The sequence below is a fragment of the Notolepis coatsorum genome (genome assembly GCF_963971535.1).
Source record: "Notolepis coatsorum genome assembly, chromosome: 17".
NCBI classification, from domain to species: domain Eukaryota; kingdom Metazoa; phylum Chordata; class Actinopteri; order Aulopiformes; family Paralepididae; genus Notolepis; species Notolepis coatsorum.
Window position 1 is genome coordinate 96,334,812 of NC_140181.1, and position 26,156 is coordinate 96,360,967.

A 26,156-nucleotide genomic window follows, 5' to 3' on the forward strand; every position below is an offset into this window, starting at 1 on the left:
TGGACCGAATAAACTAAAATAAAATATGCTATAGAGAAATCATATAATTATATTTGACTGTTTTTAATAACATGTTAAAAATATCTTACTTTAAAAAAATATATATTATAAAAACATTTAATAATACTTATCATTAGGGATGCACGATAATTATCGGGCCGATATCAGCAATTATGACGTCATCCCGATAAACCCGATAATGTTATTGATAGCTCCGATAATATATAATATATTTTTTGGTAAAAAAGAATGCAGTGTGGGTGAATTGGGATGAAGGGCGTTTGATTTTACTGTAGGTTCCTCCCGGTTTGCCAGTACAGTGACTGATAGCGTGTGGTTTAGGAAGAGGGCGTTTTACACAAATCCAGTGCTCCCTTTCTTGGCTGTGACGTAGCCACGTAAGTTTCAGAGGCAGCGCGGATGTAAACAAAGATGGCGTCAGTAGTGTGGGAATAGTTTCAGAGGAAAAAAGTTTGCTTGCTATTTGTAACAAATGCAATGCAGAAGTTCCACGAGGAGGGAAAGGGGCAACAACTTATAATACATCCAACCTAACAAGTCACCTGCAACATCACCACGATGGTGTGTTAAAAGCCTACGACGACGCGCGAGCAGCTAAAGCTTATTGCTCTGTAGTAGCCAGGTTAATTTGCACCACCAAGCACTACTTAAAAGCTAGCGGCTTGAGCCCTTGGGTCATTTCTGTCAAACTTCTTTAATTTAGCAAATGCCTCGTCAATAGGTACAAACGCTGCGGGTTCCTTTGTAGCTGGCTTTGGATGCACAGCAACTTCAGCTGCTCGCGCGTCATCGTAGGCTTTTAACACACCATCGTATCGATGGTGATGTTGCAGGTGACTTGTTAGGTTGGATGTATTATAAGTTGTTGACGGATTGTGAATTTTCTGATTCAAATTATATTTATTTGGAAAAATAAATATAGTCACTTTATCAGTCAAAACTGTTGTCTTGGCTTTGTTTTGTTCATAGTAGTAACGCTCATGTCATGATAAATCTGGTTAGGTCAAAACTACAGGAATATACATTTAAAAAAAACGTTTATAATACAATAAATATCGGTTATCGGTATCGGTATCGGCCTTGAGGAGCAGAAAGTTATCGGTATCGGGGTCAAAAAATCTATATTGTGCACCCCTACTTATGTATACGAGCACCGTGGTTTTTAAATCCTTTGCCATGCCAGTAGCTAGATACAGTGACTTTATGTCCACGTTAAATGTATATATCCTCCATTTGTAGTTTCTACATAGTAGAAAACTGCTTTTTCCTTTGATGCTTCCAACACCTGGAATTAGGGTTGGGCATCGTTTGGATTTGAACGATTCCGGTTCCGGTTCCGATTCTCCATATCGATTCCTGTTCTAAACGATTCTCGGTTCCGATTCTTTGAGGTACAGGTCAAAACAGGTCACAGCTTATTTCGCATGATAATTTTTTTTATTTTTTTGAAAAATCTTTAATTTTTTTCATACTATTCACATTTTCAGTTGACTTGATACAGTTTAATTTGGTTGCTGTACTGTAACTAGGGTAGGGGTGGACGGTATGCCTGTAGCTGTTCCGCAACCGTTCCTACTTCCGGGGTAGGCCTGATTGGCCCCGACAGGCACGTGACCCGCCGCGGCCACGCCCCGCGGCAGCCCCAGGAGCAAGCGCGCTACTGCTGAAATTGCTGATAAACTGTGTCTTGTTTTGAAAGCTTGTCGTTGCTGTAAATGAGGGTAACCTCAGTGTCTTACAAGTTGAAATAAAGGTTTGAAATTAAATCAAATTAAGTTCAAATGTATTGAATTAGATCGATACCTCTCATGATCGATTGAAAACTTTATTAACAGATTGCAGAATGGGTACAGTACAGTACAGCTCAATACATACAATTGTTAAGGGGATGCAGACCAGAGAAAGACTTTCGTCTTGTTTACATCAGGGTCCCCCATTTTCAATTCATCATATTGATCTACGGTGAAGACACTCAAAGCGGCAAGTGAACTGTAGTTAAGTGTAGTTGCTTAAACTATTGCTTTTGCCTGGTAAAACATGAAACACACCCTACTGATATTCATATCTCATGGTACATGTAGACCTAAATGTTTGCTGTACATATAAATGTGACTGTTTCTGAAGTGCATCTCATAATATAATCAGAGGAGACACACATACTGACCACGTTAACAAGGGGAGTATCATTCATCACTTACACAGTCACCGCAGTCTATATGAAGTACTATGATGTAACAAACTCAACACCAGCTCTATGTTACTCCTTGTCCCCCTCTCCATGTCTCCCCCAACCCTCTCTCTCTCTCTCTCTCTCTCTCTCTCTCTCACACACATGCGCGTTCTCACCAACGTATCAGTGGTCTGTGTGTTTCTGAGGCAGGCACAGGCTGCCTCTGTGGGATAGCGAGGTGGCCCAGGCCAGGGTCCCACACAAAGACTCTCTATTCTGGCCTCGGCCCACTGCTGTGTGAGGGGCAGCGGCTACTGAAGGAGGCAGAGAAACACCCACTAACACATCCTTCACGACAAGAAAGGCTCCGATGTTGACACCTTTATGTCAGAACACACAGCTTTTTAGAGCCATCTGTATGGGCCCGGCTTCAAAAGACCCCGGTTCAGATCTATTCATGTCCGCATAATGATTGGCTCTTTCGGAGCGGACTGGCAGAAATAGTGAGTGTAATTATAGTCAATAGCGCCGGCATGAGTGCCAGGAGGTCTGCCCATGGAACGGGGAGACACCAAACAAGTCACAACAACTGTTACTATGGAACTTCCTTTTCTTATAATTTCAGTTCAGTCCGGTCTTTATTATTATGCCAGAGAGCAGCAGTAAAACCCAAAATATGGGCCGGCTCGTCCGGGCGCTCCGTGAGTCAGTGGATTGAGACACGCTCTTTGCACAAGCAACTCCGGTTCAGTAGAGCCATGTCACACGTTGATGACATACTCTCTTGTTTACATTCTCTCCTGTCCCTTTCCACTGCTGTCCAATTAAGAAGAACAGCTACAAGTATGATCTGAAAAGAATTTGACCATGTGACCATTTTGTATTTATAATTCCACGTACAGCAGTTCAACAGAATAGCTCTGCGTGACTCACCCTGCATTCCGTTCATCATTACTGACCGCCTAGAATTACAGTATCACAAAGGAAGGGGTTTGATCTAACTGGGTGTGTTTGACTATGTCGTGATGCCATGTGTCACTCTGCAACTTAAAGACTGACGTGTTCAAGACTGGTCATGTCTCTGTTGATCTTTGAAGTTAAAAAAACAAAACAAGTGGACTCAAATTGGATTTGTAGAGGTATGGAAAACTTGCCGTCCAAACTTGCTGATGGAGCATAACGTCACAGTACTGTTAACCCTTTCACTACCACACTACCAAAGGGTTAACCCTTTCACTGCGACAATGCAGAAGGTTAACCCTTTTGTAACCCAGGTTTCAGATTCATAACTATTTAGTTATAGGAACATAAATAGTTAATGCCATTGAATAAGAACATAAATAGTTAATGCTATTGTGTAAGAACATAAATAGTTAATGTTATTGGGTTATATGTATATTCATATGAGGTTAGCAATGTTTTGACCAAATCCTTTGAATTGCCAACCCACTGAACCTCAGATCTAGATCAGGGCTATACCCGGAGCCTGATCTGTTACCCCTGTTGCCTCAACACCCTGTTGCCTCAACAGCCTGGTAGGATTGTCAATTACCTTCCTCATTCCCAGTGAGGAAGTGGATCAGGAATTAACGAACTAATTGAACTTGAGTCACAAGAACTTCCAAGGACCATCATATCCTTTTCTATGATACGAACTGATTGAACGAGAACACAAGGACTTTCAAGTAGGGATGCCCCGATCGATCGGCCAGCGATCGGTATCGGCCGATATTCAGTATAAATATGAGATTGGTGAATTCCGATAATGCTTTATTTTCGCCGATCGTGAAAACCGATCGAAAAACATGATCCAATTCTTAGCGGAGATCTCACTCTCTGAGTTCTGTCTCAGACACACGGAGCTGCAAACTGCCGCTCCTCTCCTCCTCCCCTGCCCCTCCCTTCCCCGTGTAAACAAGCTCCAGCAATAGTCTGCTCTAGTGCATGCAACCTCTGTGAGCTAACGTTAGCTACCGTTACTGTTTAAACAAAATTACCCAGTCAACTATTCACTTTTAGTTTAATACATGAGGCATTGTAAACGGTATCTAGCCGGCTAGCTACTGATAGCTCCTGATATCAACAAATGCTCCAGCAACAGTCTGATAGCTCACGTTAGCTCACGTTAGCTCACTGTTCAAAACGAAATGTCCCATTCAACTAAATAGTTCACTGAGGCGTTGTCTTAACGTTATCTAGCCGGCTAGCAGTAGCTACAGATAGCTCCTGATATCAATGTCTTATAACATTGATTCGATGCGTATTCGAGCTGAGGGCTTGCTGAATGTGATCAATAGGGTCCAGCTGCAGCACCGGAGAATCCTGGCCGTAGTTGGAGTTGTGATTTCAACCCTTCATTCGCATTTCACTCCATACAAATTGGGTACATTTTTTAAAAAACATTAGCCTACAACCAAGGCTGTACAGTGCGACACTGAGTTACTCACGAAAAAGGGATACATCTAATGTCCAAACTTAAACCTAGCTTTTAGCTAGTGACAACCTCAGAGACGTCTGAACCGAACCTAACGTGTTGATCCGATCAACCTAGGACTTGATATCGAATTAACCTTCCTGAAAGAGGGAGTGGTTAAGAAAATAACCAAAAAGGGATACTTCACTACTTTACGTTGTATGTATTGTAATTGTCTAGCTAGCGCTGTCGAGAATAAAATACCGGTCATTGTTATAACCTTGTCTCTGGCCTGCCATTCCTTTAACTGTGTATATTACTCCTCTCATTCGAATCTAGAACTGGTCCGTGGCGAACAGCTGTTACTGTTAGTGACACAAGTGCTACACTTTCACTGCCACACGACAAAGGGTTAACCCTTTCACTACAGAAGGTTAACCCTTTCACTACCACACTACAGAAGGTCAACCTTTCTCTACCACACTACAGACGGTTAACCCTTTCACTACCACACTGACACTACAGACTCAGAGTACTGAGATGAATGAGCTGGTTGTGATACCAAGGACAAAAGCAACCAATGAGCTTTAAATAATCAATCAGCTGTCCTTTTTGGAGCCAGGAACACTCACAGCCATAGTTTGTAAAGTCTTTTTACGTTTAAATCTCTTTTTTACTTTTGGGGTAGCCAGGCAAGGAAGGGAATAACAAATGTAATATGTTGGCTAAGCAACATATGACGAGTGCCAGAATCTCTGGTCAAGTGATTAGGAGACCAAGCCGAGTCAAGGGAAACCGAACCATTGATATTGGAAAATGAGCAAATGAGCATTCCCAGTTACGATAAACCCTAATACTGAGTGATGAGAACGACTTCCTGTGTTTAGCTTCGCACAATCATTCGTCTTCCGGCACTAGTGAACTATTTCCGTCCATCCCAGGTGAATTCCATAGCTTTTATCAAGCCACTGGGATGGTCCAGGGGGCGGTAATCAAGCACAGCCAGTGAAGTGTGTAACTGTCCTTGAATGCCATGCCATAGATGGGAGCTAAAGCCTTCTTTGTTCCAGACACGGAACCACATCGGCCTGGATTTTCCATTACCCCCTACAAACAAAAAAAACTGTTAATGTGGGTGGGTGACCTACTGACCGCCGAGATCGAGTTGTAGGACCCGTTTCACAATGAGGTTGTTGAGTTACAAGAGAGTCTGTACTTATTCTGTGACCTACACGGAGCACCCTTCTCACTTTTAGAAACACAGTTTTATCAATGGTTCCGATAAAGCTGTCACTGTTTTCTAAAAGTGAGAAAGGTGCTCTGTGTGTGCGACATTACCACACAAGTGATGTCAGCACATTATGATATGTTATATATTATGTTATATTATGATATTATTATGATCGGTTGGCTACGAGTTGGGGGGTATGCAGCTCTCTAAAACATGCTGACATGATTCGCATGGTAATAATGTACTACAGTACCACAATGAGAACGTGGTGTAAATGTTACATCTTAACTTCAGAACTGATAGTTATTTTAGTTCATTAATGCTAATATCTTATATACTGTGTAAGCTCCTCTGGTCAAAGCAAATGTCTCCCCCACTCTGGAATGTGCAGGCTGTAGAATCCAGTGATAAATGTACATCTTCAGTGACCGCACCCTTACAATACACACACACACACACACACACACACACACACACACACACACACACACACACACACACACACACACACACACACACACACACACACACACACACACACACACACACACACACACACACACACACACACACACACACACACACACACACACACACACACACACACACACACACACACACACACACACACACACACACACACACACACACACACACACACACACACACACAGCTGGTCCATAACTATATCAATTCAAGGACTCACGAGGGACAGGTTTTCCCTTACAGAACGTTAAAGAAGTTAACAACTAAAAAGGTGGAAACCGCTCCGCCAGTCTTTGGAGAACACTGTGACGTGAAATGCAAACAAAAGGTGACCTAACGTGAACCTTGTGGTCACGGGAAACGGGTCTACGTGGGACGTCCCGTGCCAGGATGTGCAATCAGCTTTAACCCTTTCACTTACCACACTACCAAAAGGTTAACCCTTTCACTGCAACAATACAGAAGGTTAACCCTTTCACTGCCACACGACAAAGGGTTAACCCTTTCACTAGTAGTGTGGTAGTGAAAGGGTTAACCTGCTGTAGTGTGGTAGTGAAAGGGTTAAACTGGAGACTTGATGATGATTGGGGACAGGGCAGTGGCGGCTCTGCCACTAGGGGCGCAAGGGCGCCGACCCACCTGCTGACTGCTGTTAAATCAGAGAAGAAGAAGAAAATAAAACTTTTTAGTTTTTTGTTTTATAGCCCTATAAATAATATAAACATGTTTAAAATTAATAATATTTACTCATTTTAAGTATGTTTGTATTTCCAATCCACAATATAACGTTATTATCTAAAATAAAAAAACACTCGTTTTCCTGAGCAGGAAGTGGCGTTTTTTTTTATTTTTTCGTATTTCTCGGCCCGGGCTAGACGCGATAGCGCTCTGAGTGCGCGTCACAGTTTGATCGCTGTATCCGTCACAGCCAATCAGTGCATAACGCGTTGTGCGTTGAAATATGACTATTATGTTGGAATCCGGGCGCGATTTGAAGCGGTCTAGCCAGTAGCGTCAAGAATTTCTGTAGCCGCATTTCGCGGAGACGCTCTCTGATTGGCCGACGCCAGTATTTTTTTCCGTAGCAGAATTTCACAGAGACGATCTCTGATTGGCCGAATCCAATTTCTAATGTTCCAATTCTAGCTTATTCCGGTCCGTTGGTGGGAGATAGTTGTGTTGTTGTGTTGTTGTGAAATGCAGGCAGCAGAGCGTGCCGTGACTGCAAGTTCTTTAGATGGTTAAGCTTAGGCACTCTTTTCAAAGTTGGTTAAGGTTAGAGTTTGTCTTAGAGCATGGCGATAGAACGCCAGGTAGTTTGCAGTCTGTTCGACGTGGAAAAATGGACAAAGAAATGTACTTGTGTTGTGCTAACAAGCTAACACTTGGCTAACAAGCTATATGGCGGATGCAGTCTGGAGACAGACAGTGGTCTGGAATACATCAACAGTGGATTATACACGTTTATCAAGCTCTCCTGCCCTGGACGTTTCAACTAAACAGTGAGTCTCTCTCTCTCTCTCTCTCTCTCGCTCTCTCTCTCTCGCTATACACAGCTGTCTCCGCGAAATGCGGCTACGGAAAAAAGTATTGACTGTGCTTGCTGAGACGATAATTAATAGGCTAGCGATTCAAAACGCGCTGCTGTGTTGTGAACTATAACATTAATTTAGCTGCTGCTGATGCATAATGAATGAATGGTGAGTTGTTTAAAATGACAACATACATGTGTTAATTATTTGATTTGATTGATCCGAGAGACAGAGAGAGATTGCTCCAGAGCATCTCAGAGCATTACATTTTCAACTCGACCTATTAACACTTTGGTTGCCTAAGGTTAAATTAATGATATACCATAGATTGCCAGCGCTATTTGTCTATGGAGAAAGTCCCCTTCTTTGCAGGGCTATAACTTTTTAAATTCTATTGCTACATTGCCATTATTAGGGCCCATTCAAAGTCCTATATGTATTGTTCATTGTGTAGCAACGTTAAACTTTTTCATTCACATATTCATAGTAAAGTATGGTCTAATGTATAAGTATGTTTTCATCTCTTTCTGCAGCTTTCTCCAGAACGTGATATATAGCCCCAAATGCATTATATTGATGATGAAATACAGTTTGATGGCAATCAGCGCGATATAAAAAATTCCAACTAGACGTACTTCTAGAAGTTACTACACGTCATCTGATGTTGACCGGATGGGCGAGGGGGCGTTTATAATTCCGTGGGCAGCGTTATACCAATCATCTAATGTGGGTCAAATGTTCATCATAGCAGTTAGTGTCGAACACGGTAATATTACACGCTAAAACTCACCCCAGTCTCCGCGGGCCGTTGGGCGATCAGCGTGGGGTAGACAGTTTTCCATTATGGGATGTTGAAATAGTCGGTCCATTTCCAGGTTGTATAATAATATATACGTCCAAATCATGTTGTTTTTTCGAGTTATTTGCAGCGATCGATGTTCACTGTGTGAAGACGGAGTCTCTCTAACATTAGCGAGTGCCCGGACCCCATATGGAGTGAGTCCTACCGGGTTAAAGGTTGACATCCGGTTTCGATCTGCCGATCGGCCACCAGATGGCGGTCTTGAACCGCTAGAGGATTGAGAGGAGATCACACTTGTGTCTCAGGCCAGCGGAGGGACATTATGAATCCGATCGCAGATTTTTGAAATATTGATATAAAGACGACGTACAGCGTCCCCCGGCAACTTTAGCATGGCCAGCAAAGACGTCTAAAGACGCCCCCTGGCAGTCAAAGTGTTAACGTGAACTGCGACCTACAAGGCACTGGGACAGGGGGAGTGAGTGACTCAACGTCAAGTCCATACCTCACGTTAACTGGAGCCAGATGTGCAACGCATAATGTGGAAAAAGAGTAAAACGTCACTATATACTGTAATATATAGTATGGTGAATGTTGCATTTTACTCTCTCCTCCATTGGACTAAAGCCACTAATCATATGGTCATATACAGCCTACTGTTGTCAACTAGTGACAACACAGAATACCATTCGAGTAAGGGGTGGGGGTGGAACGAGTGAAATTGAAAGTCCCTGGGACAGAGTCAACACGTGTGAGTGTGACCTTCTCATCTGTCATTAACAAGACAGCATTTGTCTGTTTGGTGCCAAATGGGAAAACAGTGAGGGACAAGTGACAGGTGGCTATTAGCCTCTTGTCTTGACCCCCCCCGCCCCCCGCCCCCCAACCCTAAAACCACATGGTCTCCATTCATTGCCTTGGTATTTTCCACCATATTCCCAGACAGAACATTTCCCGAATAGAATGGTGTAAGAGACTGTTACATTTGGTGACAGAGAAAACTAGTCTACATTCGATTAGGCTACGGGCCTACGTTTTTTCTACAGTACTTTTGAGATTAATTAGCCTAGTAGTAGTAACTGTTAATAAACTGGTAACACTGATACAGTAACCTAAACTGAACCCATAATAGTATATGAACACTAGAAGAGGACTTGAGGTGACCAAAATGCAAAGCATATAGGATTAGGTTACTATTTGTATTTAATGTAGCTGAGCACATACATGGTTACATTTGCCTTTTGGCTACGTTATATAAAAACAATGTACTTACTATTTCTGCAGTGAGAATAATACCCTTTTGGGTCTTGGCGTAGACCTTCAGCTTCTCCATGCAATTGCCATCGGTACTGGACGGAGCCGTGTCAGCCATTCTGAACCAACTACTAAGGTATTGTTTCAAACTATTGCTATTATTTATTCTTCTAGGCTCGTTTCTGGCGACGGCGGACGCGCGCAACTTGATCAAACCAACTTCACTACGCGCCCGTTTCCTTCGCTTGTTGTTTCTCTCCTGTTGCGTCTCTGTCGAATGAATCAGCTTCCTCAACGCGGCTAGGTTCTGGATCCGTTCGGAGGAGAAGAAAAGGCTGGAACCAAGTGGTTTGTGGAGCAATCAGCTTCCTCGACGCGGCGTCGCCCTGACCAAACGCTTTTTTAAAAGACAGATCTGTGTATGGAAAAAGATCTGCGCTCCTTTTCTTCGGTAGTAGCCTAGGAGGGAGGAGATTCGGGGAATAAACAGACAGAGCGGGGCGTTGGCTTTCACTTTTCTCAAGAGATCGTGCGCGCGCGTGTGTAGTAAGGAGAAAATCGGAGTAGGGGGTATCTGCAGAGCCGCAGAGCCAGGCTGGACGGGTTGGAGGCGGTCTGGACAAGTATTAGTGGTCTGGACAAGTATTTGCACTACTGCGCACCATTTTCAACTTCACTTTCGTCTCCTTTACATAGGTACATATGTATATGACAGTAATGTTACATCTAGACATTTATGACATGTAATAATAGAGTAAACTTGTAAATAGACAGTAATGTTACATCTAGACATACCAGATCTAGTAATAATAATAATAATAATAATAATAATAATAATAATAATAATAGTCCCTCAAACTGCAGGACATGTAAACAGTCAAGTTGCAGAACAACTGTTTGCACAAATGAGAAAGAACAATTACTTTTTAACGCAGCAACTACCATCAACCCATCTGTTCCTGATGAGAAACATCCTAGAACACTTCAACAACAACAAAAACAAGAAGCGAATGGACAACATCAAAAAGTTATTTGGGACAACAGCGGTGGCAATAAACAGCTACCACCAGGCTGTATTGGGTACATTTTCTACTTGCACTTGCATTAAAGATATTTAATGCATTAATCCTGTTTTTAATTGATCTAGGAAATAATGTATAAATGTCTTCATTCATCAAGTTCACTGTTCCTTACTAAGCTGTGTTTGTCATCTGCTTACAGTGTCACTGGAAGCAGCTCAAGGTGTGCTCCCTGAAGCGGGTTCAGGTCTGCCCCCAGCAATGACAAGTAAGTGGAATTGCATGCCTGGGTCCTTAGAAAGTCTTAAAATGTATTGTATTGAAAAACTGATTTTATATGTCTGAGGAGAAGACCGGTACTCATCATCTTCGTCTCCACAAAAAGAAAAATGACATGTGAAGTATGTTGTGTGCCAGGTTCAAACAGTGCTGTATATGTACAGTTTATTCCTACTCCTATCCAAGCTCCGGGAGGGTCATCAAAGAGAAGTCGCCTATTCTTAGTCCTTGCCCCACAATGGTGGAATGAACTACCCACCCCAGTTAGGACAGCCGAATCCCGTCTAATCTTTCGCCGTCGACTAAAGACTCACTACTTCAACCATTATCTAAATTAAAAAAATCTAACCCTAACTAACCTTACTGTCATGCACTTAATCCTAATAAACTAACCTACACTGTAGCACTCAACAAGTTTACTCTATTATTACTAGATCTGGTATGTCTAGAGATGTAACATTACTGTCTATGTACACATCATGTCTAGATGTACACTTTATGAACATTGTTACTGAGACGAAAGTTAAGTTTACTCTATTATTACTAGATCTGGTATGTCTAGATGTAACATTACTGTCTATTTACAAGTTTACTCTATTATTACATGTCATAAATGTCTAGATGTAACATTACTGTCTATGTACCTTAAACGAGACGAAAGTGAAGTTGAAAATGGTGCACAGTAGTGCAAATACTTGTCCAGACCACTAATACTTGTCCAGACCGCCTCCAACCCGTCCAGCCTGGCTCTGCGGCTCTGCAGATACCCCCTATTGGAAAATCGGGTCAGTTCCAATAGTATGCAGCTGCAGAGCCGCAGAGCCAGCTGCTCTCTCAGGGAGTAGCCTCCAGCTGCAGCCTCGGAGATTGTTCCAGATTGGGCAACTTCCGCCCGCTCCCACGACATTTCTCCCGCTGACAGGACAATGCGCTGATTGGCGGAAAGTACGGAAGTATCTCGAAGTACGTCTGACGTATCTCGAAGTACGTCTGACGTATCTCGAAGTATGTCTGACGTTTCTCTACGTTAGCGAACGTTAATTGAACGTTGTATTCATAAGATAAGATAAATTCAGCAGCATGGGGAGGGGAGGTACAGGTAGTAGAAGACATAGAGGTACAGGTCACATAATTATAGTACAGTGGAGAAGTAAAAATAGAATAAAAAGGCAGTGTAAACAATATACAATATTATTAACTCTGGAATATATATTTATTTATCGTATAAATAAAATGTATTATGTTGTCCTTTTGTATTGTTTCAGTGAGGTGGAGGAATTTGACCGGAGGATCAACAAGCAAATGAAGAAGGAAGGGAGACCATTTTGGACCATATAATAATACTGTAGTTGTGGTGAATGAGGTGTTGAAGGAATAGCATTATGTGTCTGATATGCACCAGTAACCTGTTTGTTCAGTGGTGAACGAGGTGTTGATGTTGCTCCTACACCACCACATCATGTTCATATTAACATTTGTATTCTGTAGAATTATTTCTAATCATTATTCTTTCTTTATAATTTCTACATATTATTGATTGGTTTGGTAAAGTGAATGGGGGTTGAAATGGTTCTTTTAAAATATTTGTATATTAATAATAAGTGTATAACCTTTGTTTATTTTCAGTTGATGATGATTTATTTCCTCCTTTCCCGCCCATACAATACAATACAGTAATAATAATACAATAAAGACACAGTTGTTTAAATGTTTATTTTCTTAATTTAATTTCCTATACAATGTAGGAACCGCACAAGTGATTGATTGGATGAAAATTGTATTAACAGATTGCAGAATGGGTACTGTTGTGAAGGGCCAGATTAAACCGAATATATATATTTATTATATATATATATTTAATTGTATTTGTATATTCTCTAATATTCCTTGATATCCCTTGTATATTCCTTGTACAATATGCATTGAATATCCATTCTAGCCTACTGAACATCCCATAATAGTCTCCATTCTACTATTGGTCGAGACCTTGGTGCCAGGCTGCCATACCCCCCAGACCCAGTTCAAACGTACCGCTCAACATGTACGAACAAGTCCTAGTTCCGCGTAGGAATCTGGCTACCGCACCACTAACGGTACTATTTGTTCATAGTGCGTATATATACTGCGCTACTAAAGTAGGACTTCCTTTTCAGTCCAGTTTCTTACCCTCCAATAGAGTGACAGACGTAAAGCCTCCCCGCGACGCCACGTGTGGGAGTAAGGCCAAGTTCGGCCTACCATCGGTATTGAGACATCGTGTATATTAATATTTGAATAGTCATATTTGGCACTATATCGTCGAGTTGGACGTAGTCTATTAAGCTAATAATAGTCTGTTAATATATAGTGCTTCGTGCGGTGAGAATACTACCGTAGTCAGTACCCCATCGTTTCGGGCAGAGAACTGGCTGCTTATCCAGGATGGTCGACCCCATGTGAGACTGCACCCGAGGAGCCCCAGAGCCGACGAGCGAGTGGACCTGCATACCGGATTATTCTACCGACGACAGCCCGCCTTCCCAGGCACGGATTATGCTTTGTATACAGTGATTATTCCATGGATAAAGACCCCCGACACTGCCGTGTGTTGGAACCCCCCCCCCCTGGAGAGGACGCAAGGTGAGGAGACGCTCTGCAAGACGAGGTCGCTTCACGTCTCTCCCCCGTGGACCGGAGAGAGCCGGCTCACAGAGAGTCCACCTGCTTTCATCTGTGGTCCAAGGATCGCTGGCGCACCGAGCTGCACAACTGTGGGTTCACCCAGGATACCCTTGGCCGGACGAGGCAGCCAGACTCTACCCCCCCCCCCCCCCTCCTACTCCTGTTGTCTTACAAGCGACCGGATTAACCCCCTTAGTGTATCCAGTCTTATAATCATTAAAGTATCATTGCTGTTATTCCTTAACTATTCCAGGTCGTATATTTACCACCTGCGCCATCAGAGATTGGACATTCTCTATTGATATACCGACGAATACTCTTTGCCATAAAAGTGCATACTATTTCAATTCATAAATGTAATTAAGTGATTAAGTGCTTGCTCTACACACCATTGCTGTGTAGGAATAAATACATACTTCGACTTCGTACATTTGTGTTGGATCCGTTTCATCTACGTGAGAGTGTTTATCATAATATATTTATGCCGAGTACTGGGTGGCCGAATATAAAGTACAAAGGTAGTGGTAGTAAGTATCATATCTAGTAATACAGTCAGGGAATTGTACCCCTCAGTTACAATTGGTCCTTCGAGCCGGATGGTAATTAGTGTAATATTAATATAGTGTTATTAATATTGAAATGGCCTATGATGAACACTCCACGAAACGATCCTCCTAACCAACGCCCGCAGCGCGAACGACGGCTCCCTCAGTACTTAGAGGCTTACGCTGTCAGTCAACAACCTAGTCTTCTACTAACAGTAAACGCGGTAAAACTAGAAAGTAAAAGTATGTCTAACCCCAACGCCCAGACTACCCCGACCATAGAGGCCCCTACGGGTTCTAATGTAACTGACCAAGCTCACGGTGGGGACCAGTGGGAACCAGACATGACCTCACACCCCGCTAGTACTGAAGAAGTAGTCCCCGATGAGTCCCGGGAGGAATACAACGCTACCGAGAGAGAACTCGGCACGGAAGAAGACGGGGAGAGCACCGTGGAGATAGAGCTCCAAGGCTCCGCAAGGAGTACCCCGAGGGAAGGCTCCCCTATACAACCGCCTTCTCCCAGCGAGGCAGAGAGGACCCTACAGCAGGCCTTCCTCATCAGCCTGAACGCCGCTGCTGAACGCGACCGACTGCAGATCCAGCAGCGGAGCGAAGAAGAGCATATACGTCTAGAAATAAGACGCATTCAGAGGGAAGAGAATGTGGCCCGAGACCGAGCAGACAGCCAGCGAGCAGCTGCTGGTGCTCTACGGGACGCAGAGCGCGACAGACAGCAAGCGCAACTAATAGAACAGCTGATCAGACGGACAACACCCTCTCCCTCCGCCAGAGGCTCCAGGAACTCGTCTAGACACACCTCCAGGGCGGCATCCCCTAGCCGAGTAAACAACCCTGAACTTGACCAACAGACGAGGTCTATACCCCCCACAGACCACCTCCCCCCACCGGTCCAAGCGAGACCTAGCAACCGGGAAGGAGCAGCATATCCTGTGGAGAGGCTAAACCAGAGACTACAAGCACTGGATGACCTAACTGAAGACGAAGAGGAAGAGGAGGAGAACCACGCCCGACGACAGCACAGTACTCTACCGGACCAGGAGGTCCGGTACAGCCCAGGCTATACTCCCGCGGAGCTGCGCTACAGACCCCTGACTCTAAACACGGGTGAGCACGACGCACGACCCGCACCGAGGAACAGCACCTGGACAAGCGGGCCATGGTACACTGCCGGTACCAGCCCATACCAAGGAGCGGGAGGAGACTCGCCTAGGAGGCCTCTCCCCCAACGCTCGCCGATGTATCCACAGTCAGCGTCATACATTGGCACGCCTATGGTACCCGACTTCACCCAAGAGAACCGGGCCCAGTATACAGAACTCTGCATGTGTCTGGAGACCATGTTGGTGGATGTATTGGATGAACGCCATAAATACGCCATCCTACTGAAGCACTTAAAGGTACCCCGCGCACATAATATAGCGCTCGCCTACGCGACTTCCACCACCCCATACACAGCAGCGCTGGTAGCATTGGACCAGAGGTATGGGCGCATATGGGATTACGTGATCCAGGAGATCCGACACATCGACCGCTTACCCCCAGCAATAGACAATCGAGCACTGTACGACCTGTCCATCAGAGTGCAGTCCCTGGTAGGGATGTTGGGAGCGCAGAGAGAGAAGGGGAGGCATGAACTTTACGCCAACTCAAATGTGAAAGGATCTTGGAGAAGCTGCCGCCCGCTCGACAGGAGCGTTTTAGGCGGCAGAGAGACCACCGAGACCCGAATGGCCCCGAACCGAACCTCCTCGATCTAGCAGACTTCCTGGCGAGAGAAGTCAGCAGCCTACGGCTAGATACATTCGGACGGAGCACCCCTGGCTCCAGAGAAGGAACCAGACGACTAAATGATGGAAGAAGATCGGTGACTGTGATGCACCAATCGGAGTCAGTACCGAGCAGCAGGAGCCACAGTACCCCCTCCAGAACGGAGAAGTGGAAGATAGTGTGCCCCTACTGTGAGAAAGAACACTGGCTAGCGCAATGTGACTCCTTCCCCAAGCTGAACGCGGAGGAAGCAAGTCAATGGATAAAGTCCAACAAGCGCTGTTTTCGCTGTGCGCGCTCACACATGGCAGCCGAATGCCGCTTAAAGAAAAGGTGCACCAAGTGCGATGGAGCCCATCTGGACATACTTCACGACAGTAACAGACGGCGCCCTTCACCCGCACCATCCAGCAGCAAAGCGAGCGTCATGTACATCGATCCCGCCAGCAGCAGTGGAGCCCGAGTACTCCTAAAAGTAGTGCGTGTGACACTAAGCTACCAGAATAAAGTCCTGGACACTTACGCCGTCCTCGATGACGGGTCAGAGAAGACCCTTCTGCTCGCCTCCGCTGCGGCCCAGCTAGGGCTGCGGGGAAGCGAAACCCAAATGACAATTCGGACAATAAGACGAGATTTGAAGACGATAAAGGGCGAGAATGTCTCATTCTCTATCGCAGCAAGCGGCCAGCCTGAGCGACGGTACCAGATTACAGACGCTTTCACCAGCCAAGAAATAGGACTGTCGCGGTACACATACCCCGTCGCCAAGCTGATGGAGAAATATGCACATCTGCGCAAGTTACCGATCCCGCTCATAGACAATGCTATGCCGACCCTGTTGATAGGCTCCGACCATGCAGACCTCATTGTCCCGATAGACCGGGTTCATACCGGACCCCGAGGCTGTCCTGCAGCAGTCGAGACCCGTTTGGGATGGACTCTCCAAGGCCCGCTCGCCAAATCTCTCAACCGAAGTACAGCCACTAGATGTCTCCACTCCCGAGTCACAGAGGGAGAAACCGCACTCCTGCAACACGTAGAGCGGTTATGGACCTTGGAACAAATGCCCTTTAAGAACGGAAAGAAAGACATTCGCTCTAAAGATGACATTTACGCGAGGGGGGCGGAGCTGAGCGATCATGGAGTAGACGTGTTTCACATGAGCTCCCTTCTACCGTGCTGAATATACGTTTCTCCCCATTAGTCTTTATTTTATTTTTATTTGTTTTTTATCTGTTTGCTAGGTCGTCGTGTTTAGTATACATTCATCAACTTTTTTCTACTTTCTACGATGGCGGGGGTGGAAACCAGAGCCATGAAAGAATTAGGCACGACACCGGCGCCGCCGAGCATGGCCGCACCGTCTCCCGCTGTCGGGGAGTTAAGCGAAGCTGTGCTCTTGGTCATGACCAAGCTACACGCAGACTCTGAGACACGCATCGCTGAAGCACAGAAGAAAGTACACGCAGACTCTGAGGCACGCATCGCTGAAGCACAGAGGAAAGTGTTGGCGGATTTCTGTATCAGCCTCCGTCGTGAGATATCAGAAGAAATACGGCTGGCGGTAGTCCCGCTGACAGACAAGATGGAGACGATTCACGCTGCCTCATCGGCTAATGCTAACGAACTAGCCATGCTAACGACGGAGGTATCATCACAGTGTGAGAAGATGGCGGGTCTTGAATCCGCCCTGCTGGCTAGGCAGGCTGAAGTCAACAAACTACAGTCGGCGATGGAGGAGATGCAGTCCCGGGATAGACGCCACAACGTCAGGATTGTTGGAGTACCGGAGACCAGCGGTGAAGGCCGTCTCTCTGAGACCATGCCCGAACTGCTGCAGAAGATACTAGGGACGGACGTCCTCCCCTCGCCTCCTATCTGTGAGTCGGCCTACAGAGCGGGCAGGTTTTCTCCCGGCGTGAACAAAGAACCGAGGCCCATCATAGTCAAGCTGAACAGACTCCAACAGAGAGAAATCATCATGCGGTCGGCTCGTACCAGAAGGGGTACTCTGAGGCTTGGCGATCACAAAGTGGCCATTTTCGAGGACTTTACACCGGAGGTTCAAGCTCAGAGAGCCGAGTACAAGGTGGTCCTGACTAAGCTATGGAAACTAGGCCTGAGGCCCACGTTATTCGCTCCCGCGAAACTATCTGTGTTGGAGAAGGTCGGTGGTCAGCGTTTGTTTTGGTCGTTGGCTAAAGCGAAGGAATATCTCGCGGAGACACCCGAGTCTGTTGCTTGATATCTATGGAGGGTGAGTGACTTGGCGGTTTGGGCCTATATACATTGATTAGGTCGACTATTCACAAACACTTGCTGTCATGCCCAGACATGCTAACTGTCCTCTGCCCATCCAACTAGCGGGGCTTCCCAATGACTTCTGTTACTTGCTAAAGCTGACCTCATGGTCGTACTTGTGTATCGCCTCTTTGGAAGCTAACGAGCTAGCTGAACAATGTACATAGTAGGCTAACGTGCTATCCGGATTCGTCACTAGCTTACGCGCTAGCCTCGGGCTAGCCAGCGGGCTTCGACTATGGTCTGCGCCGAGACATTCGAGACCCGTTAATGGTTACGTATTTTGGTCGCTGTTGCTGTTCAAAGGGACATTGGTTTGCACAGTTCAAGAGTGACCGAGTCCCTAACTAACTTCTGGTATGCTTTTTATTTTTATATCCAGGTTGTTTTGAGCTTTGGTGATCCAAAGTAGATGCCAAGGTCGGTTGAATATGCATATACAATATTTGATAACAGGTTGGGTCGGGTATGGCTTGCACTTCATGGCTATATGGTTATATGGCTTGCACTCTAGCCATTACCCTCTTTTCCTTTCTTTTTTCTTTCCTATTGTCGCAGTTTTTATGTCATCTATATGCGCGATTTAAATGTGATCCGGTTCTACCTTGGTCTAACTGCTGACTCGCCTTAATTTTGTTTTGAATTTTCCGTGAGGCACTTATGCTATAACGTTGATACATTAATATGCAGACTCCAGGGTAGATGGTTACAGGTTGATGCTGAGTAATTATATAATAATTATTGTCGCTGTTTTAATGGCAATTGAATGAGCAATTTAACTGTGATTCGATCCTACCTTGGACTAACTGCTCCGACCGATATCTTTATTGAAACAATGTATGATGACAGGTGGTGTCAGGTGTTGCCTATTACCATCCCCGGATTGATTAATGAATGATTGTGTTTAATTCTATTCTTACATAGGTTAGGTCAATTCAGCCGTTGTGCCTGATCAGAGGGACGGCTAAAGGGGTGCACGTTGACCATAACTTTTTTTTTCCCCTTCCTCCTTTTTTTTGTCATTGTTTAATTGACACTGTTCACACAATTTTGCACAATTAACCTGTGACCCGAACCTGCCTTAGACTATCGGCTGGGATGCTTTAATTTAATTTTGTTTAGAATTTTCCTATACCTTTTTGGGCTATAACAATGTGATGTTGAAGCGCAGATTCGGAAATAGAGGGCTGCAGGTTGATGCGGAGTTATTATTTAATAATGGCTATTTTTACCATTATGGTTGTCTCATGTTGGGGCCAGGGCTCAGGTGGTTTCGACCGATATCTTTATTGAATTTTATTTTATTATTATTTGTGTTTATTGGACTAATGGGGGTTTACTCAGGGGTTTATCTAGAGGGGGGTGGGAGTGGGAAGCGTCTTATTGATCCATGTCTCTAGTGGGAAGTGATAGGAAGATGACCATCCTCAGTGGATGGGGCATAGGGTGGGGATTGGAGAGTGGGTATAGAGGAACTTATAGTAGGACGGGTGGGTTAGGGTGTAGAGTAGAAGGAGGGGGGGCTGTAGCTGGGGTGGTATTTTTATGTGTTCTATGTACTGTTGTCTTATATATGTGTAAGTGTTCCTCCTCTGAACTCCTGGGATTGACCGTCCGGGCCCGCCGGGATCGGCACCTCTGTACTCAGCCTGGCTGCACGGGTATGTTCTCTACGCACTTATACAAGCTCGACCATGGCTAAATTGAATATTTTAATTTGGAACGCAGGAGGGCTTAACGCCCCACACAAGCGTGCCAGTGTCCTTTGGCTATTGAAGAGGAGAAATATTGACCTTGCTCTCCTTAGTGAGACGCATTTAATGGTAGGTGACGTGTCAAGACTGGCAAATCGGCAATATCACGTTATCTCCTCATCCTCAGCCGATGATAAGACGAAAGGAGTAGTCATAGTTACAAGACGTAACCTTGATATCAAAATCTTGGATGTATGGTCGGACACGGAGGGAAGGATTACTATAGCAAAAGTTGAATTCTTGCATAGGAAGATGGCTATAATAGCATTGTATGCTCCTAACACATTTGATTCAGCGTTCTATAATACAATCACGAAGAATATGTTGGAACTTAATGGATACACTCTCATTGTGGGTGGCGATTTTAATGCGTGCTGGGATGCGGAGATGGATAGGTCCGGGCCCTCTGAAACGAGCGACCAGAAACGGGCCTCTAAGGCCCTCAGGATGTGGGCCAAAGACACGGGGCTCACAGACCTCTGGCGCTTATGCAACCCCACCCTCAGAGATTACTCTCACCTGTCAGCCAGACACAAAAGCTTCTCTCGAATTGACTATGCATTCGCGTCCCCTAATATGTTTGATAGTTTCGATGTCTCATTGGTTCCCTTGGCTCTCTCAGACCACAAGGGGATTTTCCTTACGGCAACCTTTGGCAGGCTCTCCGCAAGAGCTCCCAGATGGCGTTTTAATTCGACCTTGCTAAAGAACGATGACTTCTGTTCTGAGTTCAGGAGTAAACTAGCTGAATTTTTGCAGATCAACGTTGGCACGGTAGAAGACCCTAGGGTCCTGTGGAACGCATTGAAAGGATTCATCAGGGGTCATGTCACACTATTTGCCTCCAATTTGCGAAAATCCCGGTCAAAAAAGCTAGAAGGACTGGAATCATTATATGCGGACCTATACGCATCCTTGCAAACTGACTATAATGAACGACTAAACACACAACGTAAGATAGTCAAAAAAGAAATAAACTCCATACTTAAACAACAGTCTGAGTTCTTAATACATAGGACAAGACAAAATTACTATTTTCACGGCTCCAGACCTAGCCATCTATTGGCAATGAAAATACGCTCAAATGATCATTTCTCAGATATCCCCTCGATTAGGACGAGCCAGGGTGCAGTCACTACTGATTCGAAAAAGATCAATGACACTTTTAAAGAGTTTTACTCACAGTTATATAGCTCAGAGGGTAATCTGGATGACTCTAGATTTGAATCGTTCATTGGCGGGCTTGAGATACCCCACATTTCTGAGGAAGAGGCCAAGGAACTGGGGAGACCGATTACTCTCGTAGAATTGAGGGAGACTATTGTTGAAATGCAGAGGGGTAAGGCGCCAGGCTGGGATGGTATTCCACCCGAAGTGTATTTAGCTTTCTGGGACCAACTGGGTCCATTGATGCTCGATATGATCAATTACGCTATCGAACAAGGGGAGTTCTCAAGAGATGTCAATATGGCGTTGATTTCTTTACTTCTCAAAAAGGACAAAGATCCCAATGATTGTGGTAGCTATAGACCCTTGAGTCTTCTCGGGGCCGATTTAAAGGTGTTTGCCAAGGTGCTGGCCCGTCGCCTGCAGAGATTTATGTCTGTATTGGTACACTGCGATCAAACTGGTTTTATCCCGGGGCGCCTGGCTGCAGATAATCTTAGGAGGCTGTTGCATGTAATCGATAACAGTAAAGACAATACAACTCCATCCACAGTTCTGTCTTTGGATGCCATGAAGGCGTTTGACAGACTTGAGTGGTCATACCTGTGGAAGGTACTTGAGGTCATGGGTCTTGGAAAGAGTTTTATTCATATGATTAAAGTCCTGTATGCCTCGCCGTCTGCGATGATACTGACAGGCAAAAACTGTTCCACACTCTTTCCAGTCTCCAGATCTTCTAGACAGGGTTGCCCTCTGAGCCCGGGACTGTTCGCGCTTTCCCTCGAACCTTTGGCTCAATTTATTAGGCAATCGGAGGACATCGTCCCCATAATGGTCAACAATACTCCACACAAAATTGCTCTCTATGCGGATGACCTGCTGATTTTCATGGACGACCCCTCCCGGTCGGCCACAAAATTATTGAGGATAATCGACGACTTTGGTAAATTGTCAGGTTTTAAGATTAACTGGAACAAATCAGCCTGCCTACCTCTTAATGAGCTGGCCAAGGCGATACGACTACCAGCTGATATCCCCATAGTAGAACATTTTAAATACCTGGGCATAGAGATATTCCCCACGCTGAACCAAACTACTAAGTACAACTTCACGGGTACTTATGATAAAATACGCCAGGATCTAGACAGGTGGTCGTCCCTTCCTAACTCCTTACAAGCCCGGGCTTCCATAATCAAAATGAACATCCTGCCTAGGATAAATTTTATTAGCTCAATGCTCCCCCTGCCCCCTCCAATAGACCACTGGCGCAAGGTACAATCGATGGTATCTAAGTTTGTCTGGAATAACAAACGCCCGAGAATCAAAAGGGCTACTACTCAACGTAGGAAACAAGATGGGGGCCTCGCAATCCCTGATTTTAAACTTTATTTCTGGTCCTTTTCACTGAGACCTCTGATGTGCTGGCTAGACCCTGTAGAGGCTGTATCGTGGCGCTCCTTAGAAGCGGCGGCGGTGTCTCCGCTAAGATTGCAGGATGTAGTGTACTCCACTGTCTCTATTGCGAAATGCCGGCTGAGGTATGGACCGATCATAACTCACGTGATCCAAACGTGGCGTAATGTACAGAGGTCGTGTGGGGTTAAATGCCCTTGGCACCTGGACTCTCCAATTTTTAATAACCAGCAATTACTTGTTGGACACAAGCCGGTTAATATTCCTCAATGGCAAAGGAGGGGAGTGCATACTCTGGAGGATATTTATGATAAGAACGGCCTCCGTGCGTTTCAGGACTTAAGAGAATTTTATGATCTTCCCGGCGAGTCCTTCTTTCTTTACCTTCAACTAAGGTCAGCACTGAGGGCGCATGGCGTACCGTGGGCTCAAGCTTTGCAACCACACCCCTTCCTCAGGCTCATAGTGGACAGAACGACATCCAGAGGGTTTGTCTCAGACTTTTATACGCTCTTAATTCAATCCACGTATAAAAATTTATCATTGGATACAATCTGGCGTGTGGATATCCCGGAGTTGGACCCCGAGTTTGACTGGGATGATGTTTGGGCAAATGTGGCTTTATCTTCCCGCAACCCCAATCACCAGCAAATTAATTTTAATTATATTCATAGGACCTATCTTACACCTAGGAAGCTATTTGCTATGGGACTGATAACCGACTCTCGGTGCACTTTGTGCTCTCAAAAGGCCACTGGCACTTATATGCATATGTATTGGGATTGCCCACCAGTGGCCCGTTTCTGGAGGTCAATAACGGACAAACTTTCAGATCTGTGTGGCTTAACTATCCCATTCACAGCTGTTACGCTACTCCTGAACGATATAACGACACTACCCGCGTCCGTACAACTGAAAAGGGTTGTCCTAGCGGGCGTCACAGCAGCGAAGAAGCTTATAGCAATGAGATGGAAGGAGCCTGAGAAGCTGACAATGATCAACTGGTCCCTAACTCTATTGGATGTGATTTATCTTGAGATATCCACGGCTCGGGTGATTGGGGTAGGGCAGGCTGGCATTGACCTGTGGTTCGCAGCAGCTGAGAAGGTAAAGACCGCCGTGTGCGGCTGAGCGGGGTTGGGGCGCTTGATCGGGGGGGTCCGGCGGTCTCTGGGGAGGGGGAGGAGGAAATGTCTTGTCTGTCTTGGTTTTTGTCTTGTCCTTCTTAACTTTGGCTGGGGGGATTTTAGGGGGGGTTGGTATTTAGCTATTCTGCGCTATATGTCAATTCACATGCCATCTCCCCAAGGGACTAATATTGGCAGACTGATTGACCTGTCAACCAACTTGGAAGAGGAATTTCTTTCTTCTTACACTTTACCGTCTGCGAGTTTGGCAGTCTTGAACATGTGTAAGGGACCTAGGCTATCTACAGTAAATCTGCGACAACACTCTCATAAACAATCTTTTAAGTCACTCCACTTTGTAAAGGTGGGGAAAGGTTGCCATGTCTTGAAGACCCCTTTTTGTTATTGAAGTAGCCACCTATATTTGATAGGTTGGACGCTGTTTCTTTTTCTTTTTGTCTTATAATTTATTATTCTGTATTATTATTGTTTGTTATTCTCCTGTGAAGTTATGTTTTTTGTTACTGTGGTTATTGTATTGTCCTGTTTCATGTAATTAATAATAAAAAAATTTGATCAAAAAAAAAAAGATGACATTTACGCCATTCACCTCCTCGAGACAGGGACCAAGAGAGTCCCGGTCAACGGCGTGTTGAGATACGCCACGCCACTCCTGCGGCGAGAAGGAATGCCTACTTTCCACGCCAAGACAGACGCCACAGAACGGTACCTGCTGAACACGGAGCGGCGCTTAGCCAAGAACCCCGCCCAAGAGAGTGTATACCGCGCTGAGATTGAGAAGCTCATCACAGCGGGACACGTCACAAAGATGGACATTAAAGAGGCTGACCAGACCACTGAATCGTGGTACGTGCCTCACCACAAGGTCCATCACAACGGTAAAGACCGCATAGTATTTAACTGCAGCTACCAGATCGGATCCCAAAATCTGAATAAAGAGTTACTGCCCGGTCCCACACTCGGCCCCTCCCTACTCGGCGTTCTACTCCGCTTCCGCCAGGAAAAGGTGGCCATCAGCGGGGACATTAAAGGAATGTTCCTGCAGGTGAGATTAGTAGAGGAGGACAAGCCCCTGTTACGGTTCCTATGGAGAGAGAAGCCAGGAGATGAGCACCCAGCCATCTACCAATGGGAAGTCCTCCCCTTCGGAACGACGTGCAGCCCCTGCTGTGCTACATTTGCACTACAGAAACATGTAGCAGAGGACCCAGCAGCGGACGAAGAGGTCCGACACAGCGTAAATAACAGCTTCTACGTAGACAACTGTCTACAAAGCCTTTCAACCCAGGAAGAAGCCGAGGCTCTCCTGATTAAACTCTGCGCCTCATTGATCAAAGGCGGCTTTGATCTCAGGCAGTGGGCCAGCAGCGATCCGCAAGTACTGCGCAGCCTCTCCTCCGAGGACAAGGCAGCCAGCAGCGAGACCTGGATGGCTACAATCCCGGGAGAAGCCCAGGAGATGACCCTGGGATTGGTGTGGCGATTCAAAACAGATTCGCTTCACTACAGACACAAGCCCCTGACTACGGAGCAGGGAAGGCCGGCGGCGGCGCCGACCACCAGACGGAGTGTGTACACAACACTCGCCCAACAATATGACCCGCTAGGATGTATTCTACCGTACACCACCAGGGAAAAAATGATTGTACGAGCATTGTGGGACAAGGACCAGGGCTGGGACGACCCCATTCCCGCACACCTTGCATCCACCTGGAGAGAGTGGGAGATGGAGCTCCACTCACTCCCAGGCGTTAATATGCGCCGAAGCTACTTCCCACCCACGGTGAGGCCAGAGACATGTAAAATGGACTTACACATCTTCAGTGACGCCTCAGAGGTCGCATACGGATCAGTAGCCTACTTGCGGGCCCAAGAAGAGGGGGGAGAGATCTACACAGCATTTGTCCTCGCCCGCTCGAGAATAGCCCCACGCAAGCAACAATCTATCCCACGTCTAGAGCTCTGCGCAGCCCTAGCCGGAGCGCATCTAGCCACACTCATCCAACGTGAGCTCACCATACCGGTGTCTAGAACAATCCTGTGGTCAGATTCCACGACAGTACTCGCCTGGATCAAATCGGACTCATGCAAGTACAAAGTCTTCGTGGGAGTCAGAGTCACCGAGATTCAAGACTTAACCGAAGAGTTAACCGGAGAAACAGAGTGGCG

General features: G+C 45.6%; 1 protein-coding gene across 1 annotated transcript in view; it reads right to left on the minus strand.

Annotated features, from left to right (window-relative positions):
• Positions 1-10,390, minus strand: part of LOC311244382 (proteolipid protein 2-like) — a 28,941-nt gene extending 18,551 nt beyond the window's left edge. The window contains exon 1 of the mRNA XM_084333847.1: positions 9,929-10,390. Coding sequence (XP_084189973.1) covers positions 9,929-10,027 — 99 coding nt within the window. The 5' untranslated portion in view covers positions 10,028-10,390. The remainder of the gene's footprint in view (positions 1-9,928) is intronic.
• Positions 10,391-26,156: the final 15,766 nt, after the last annotated feature.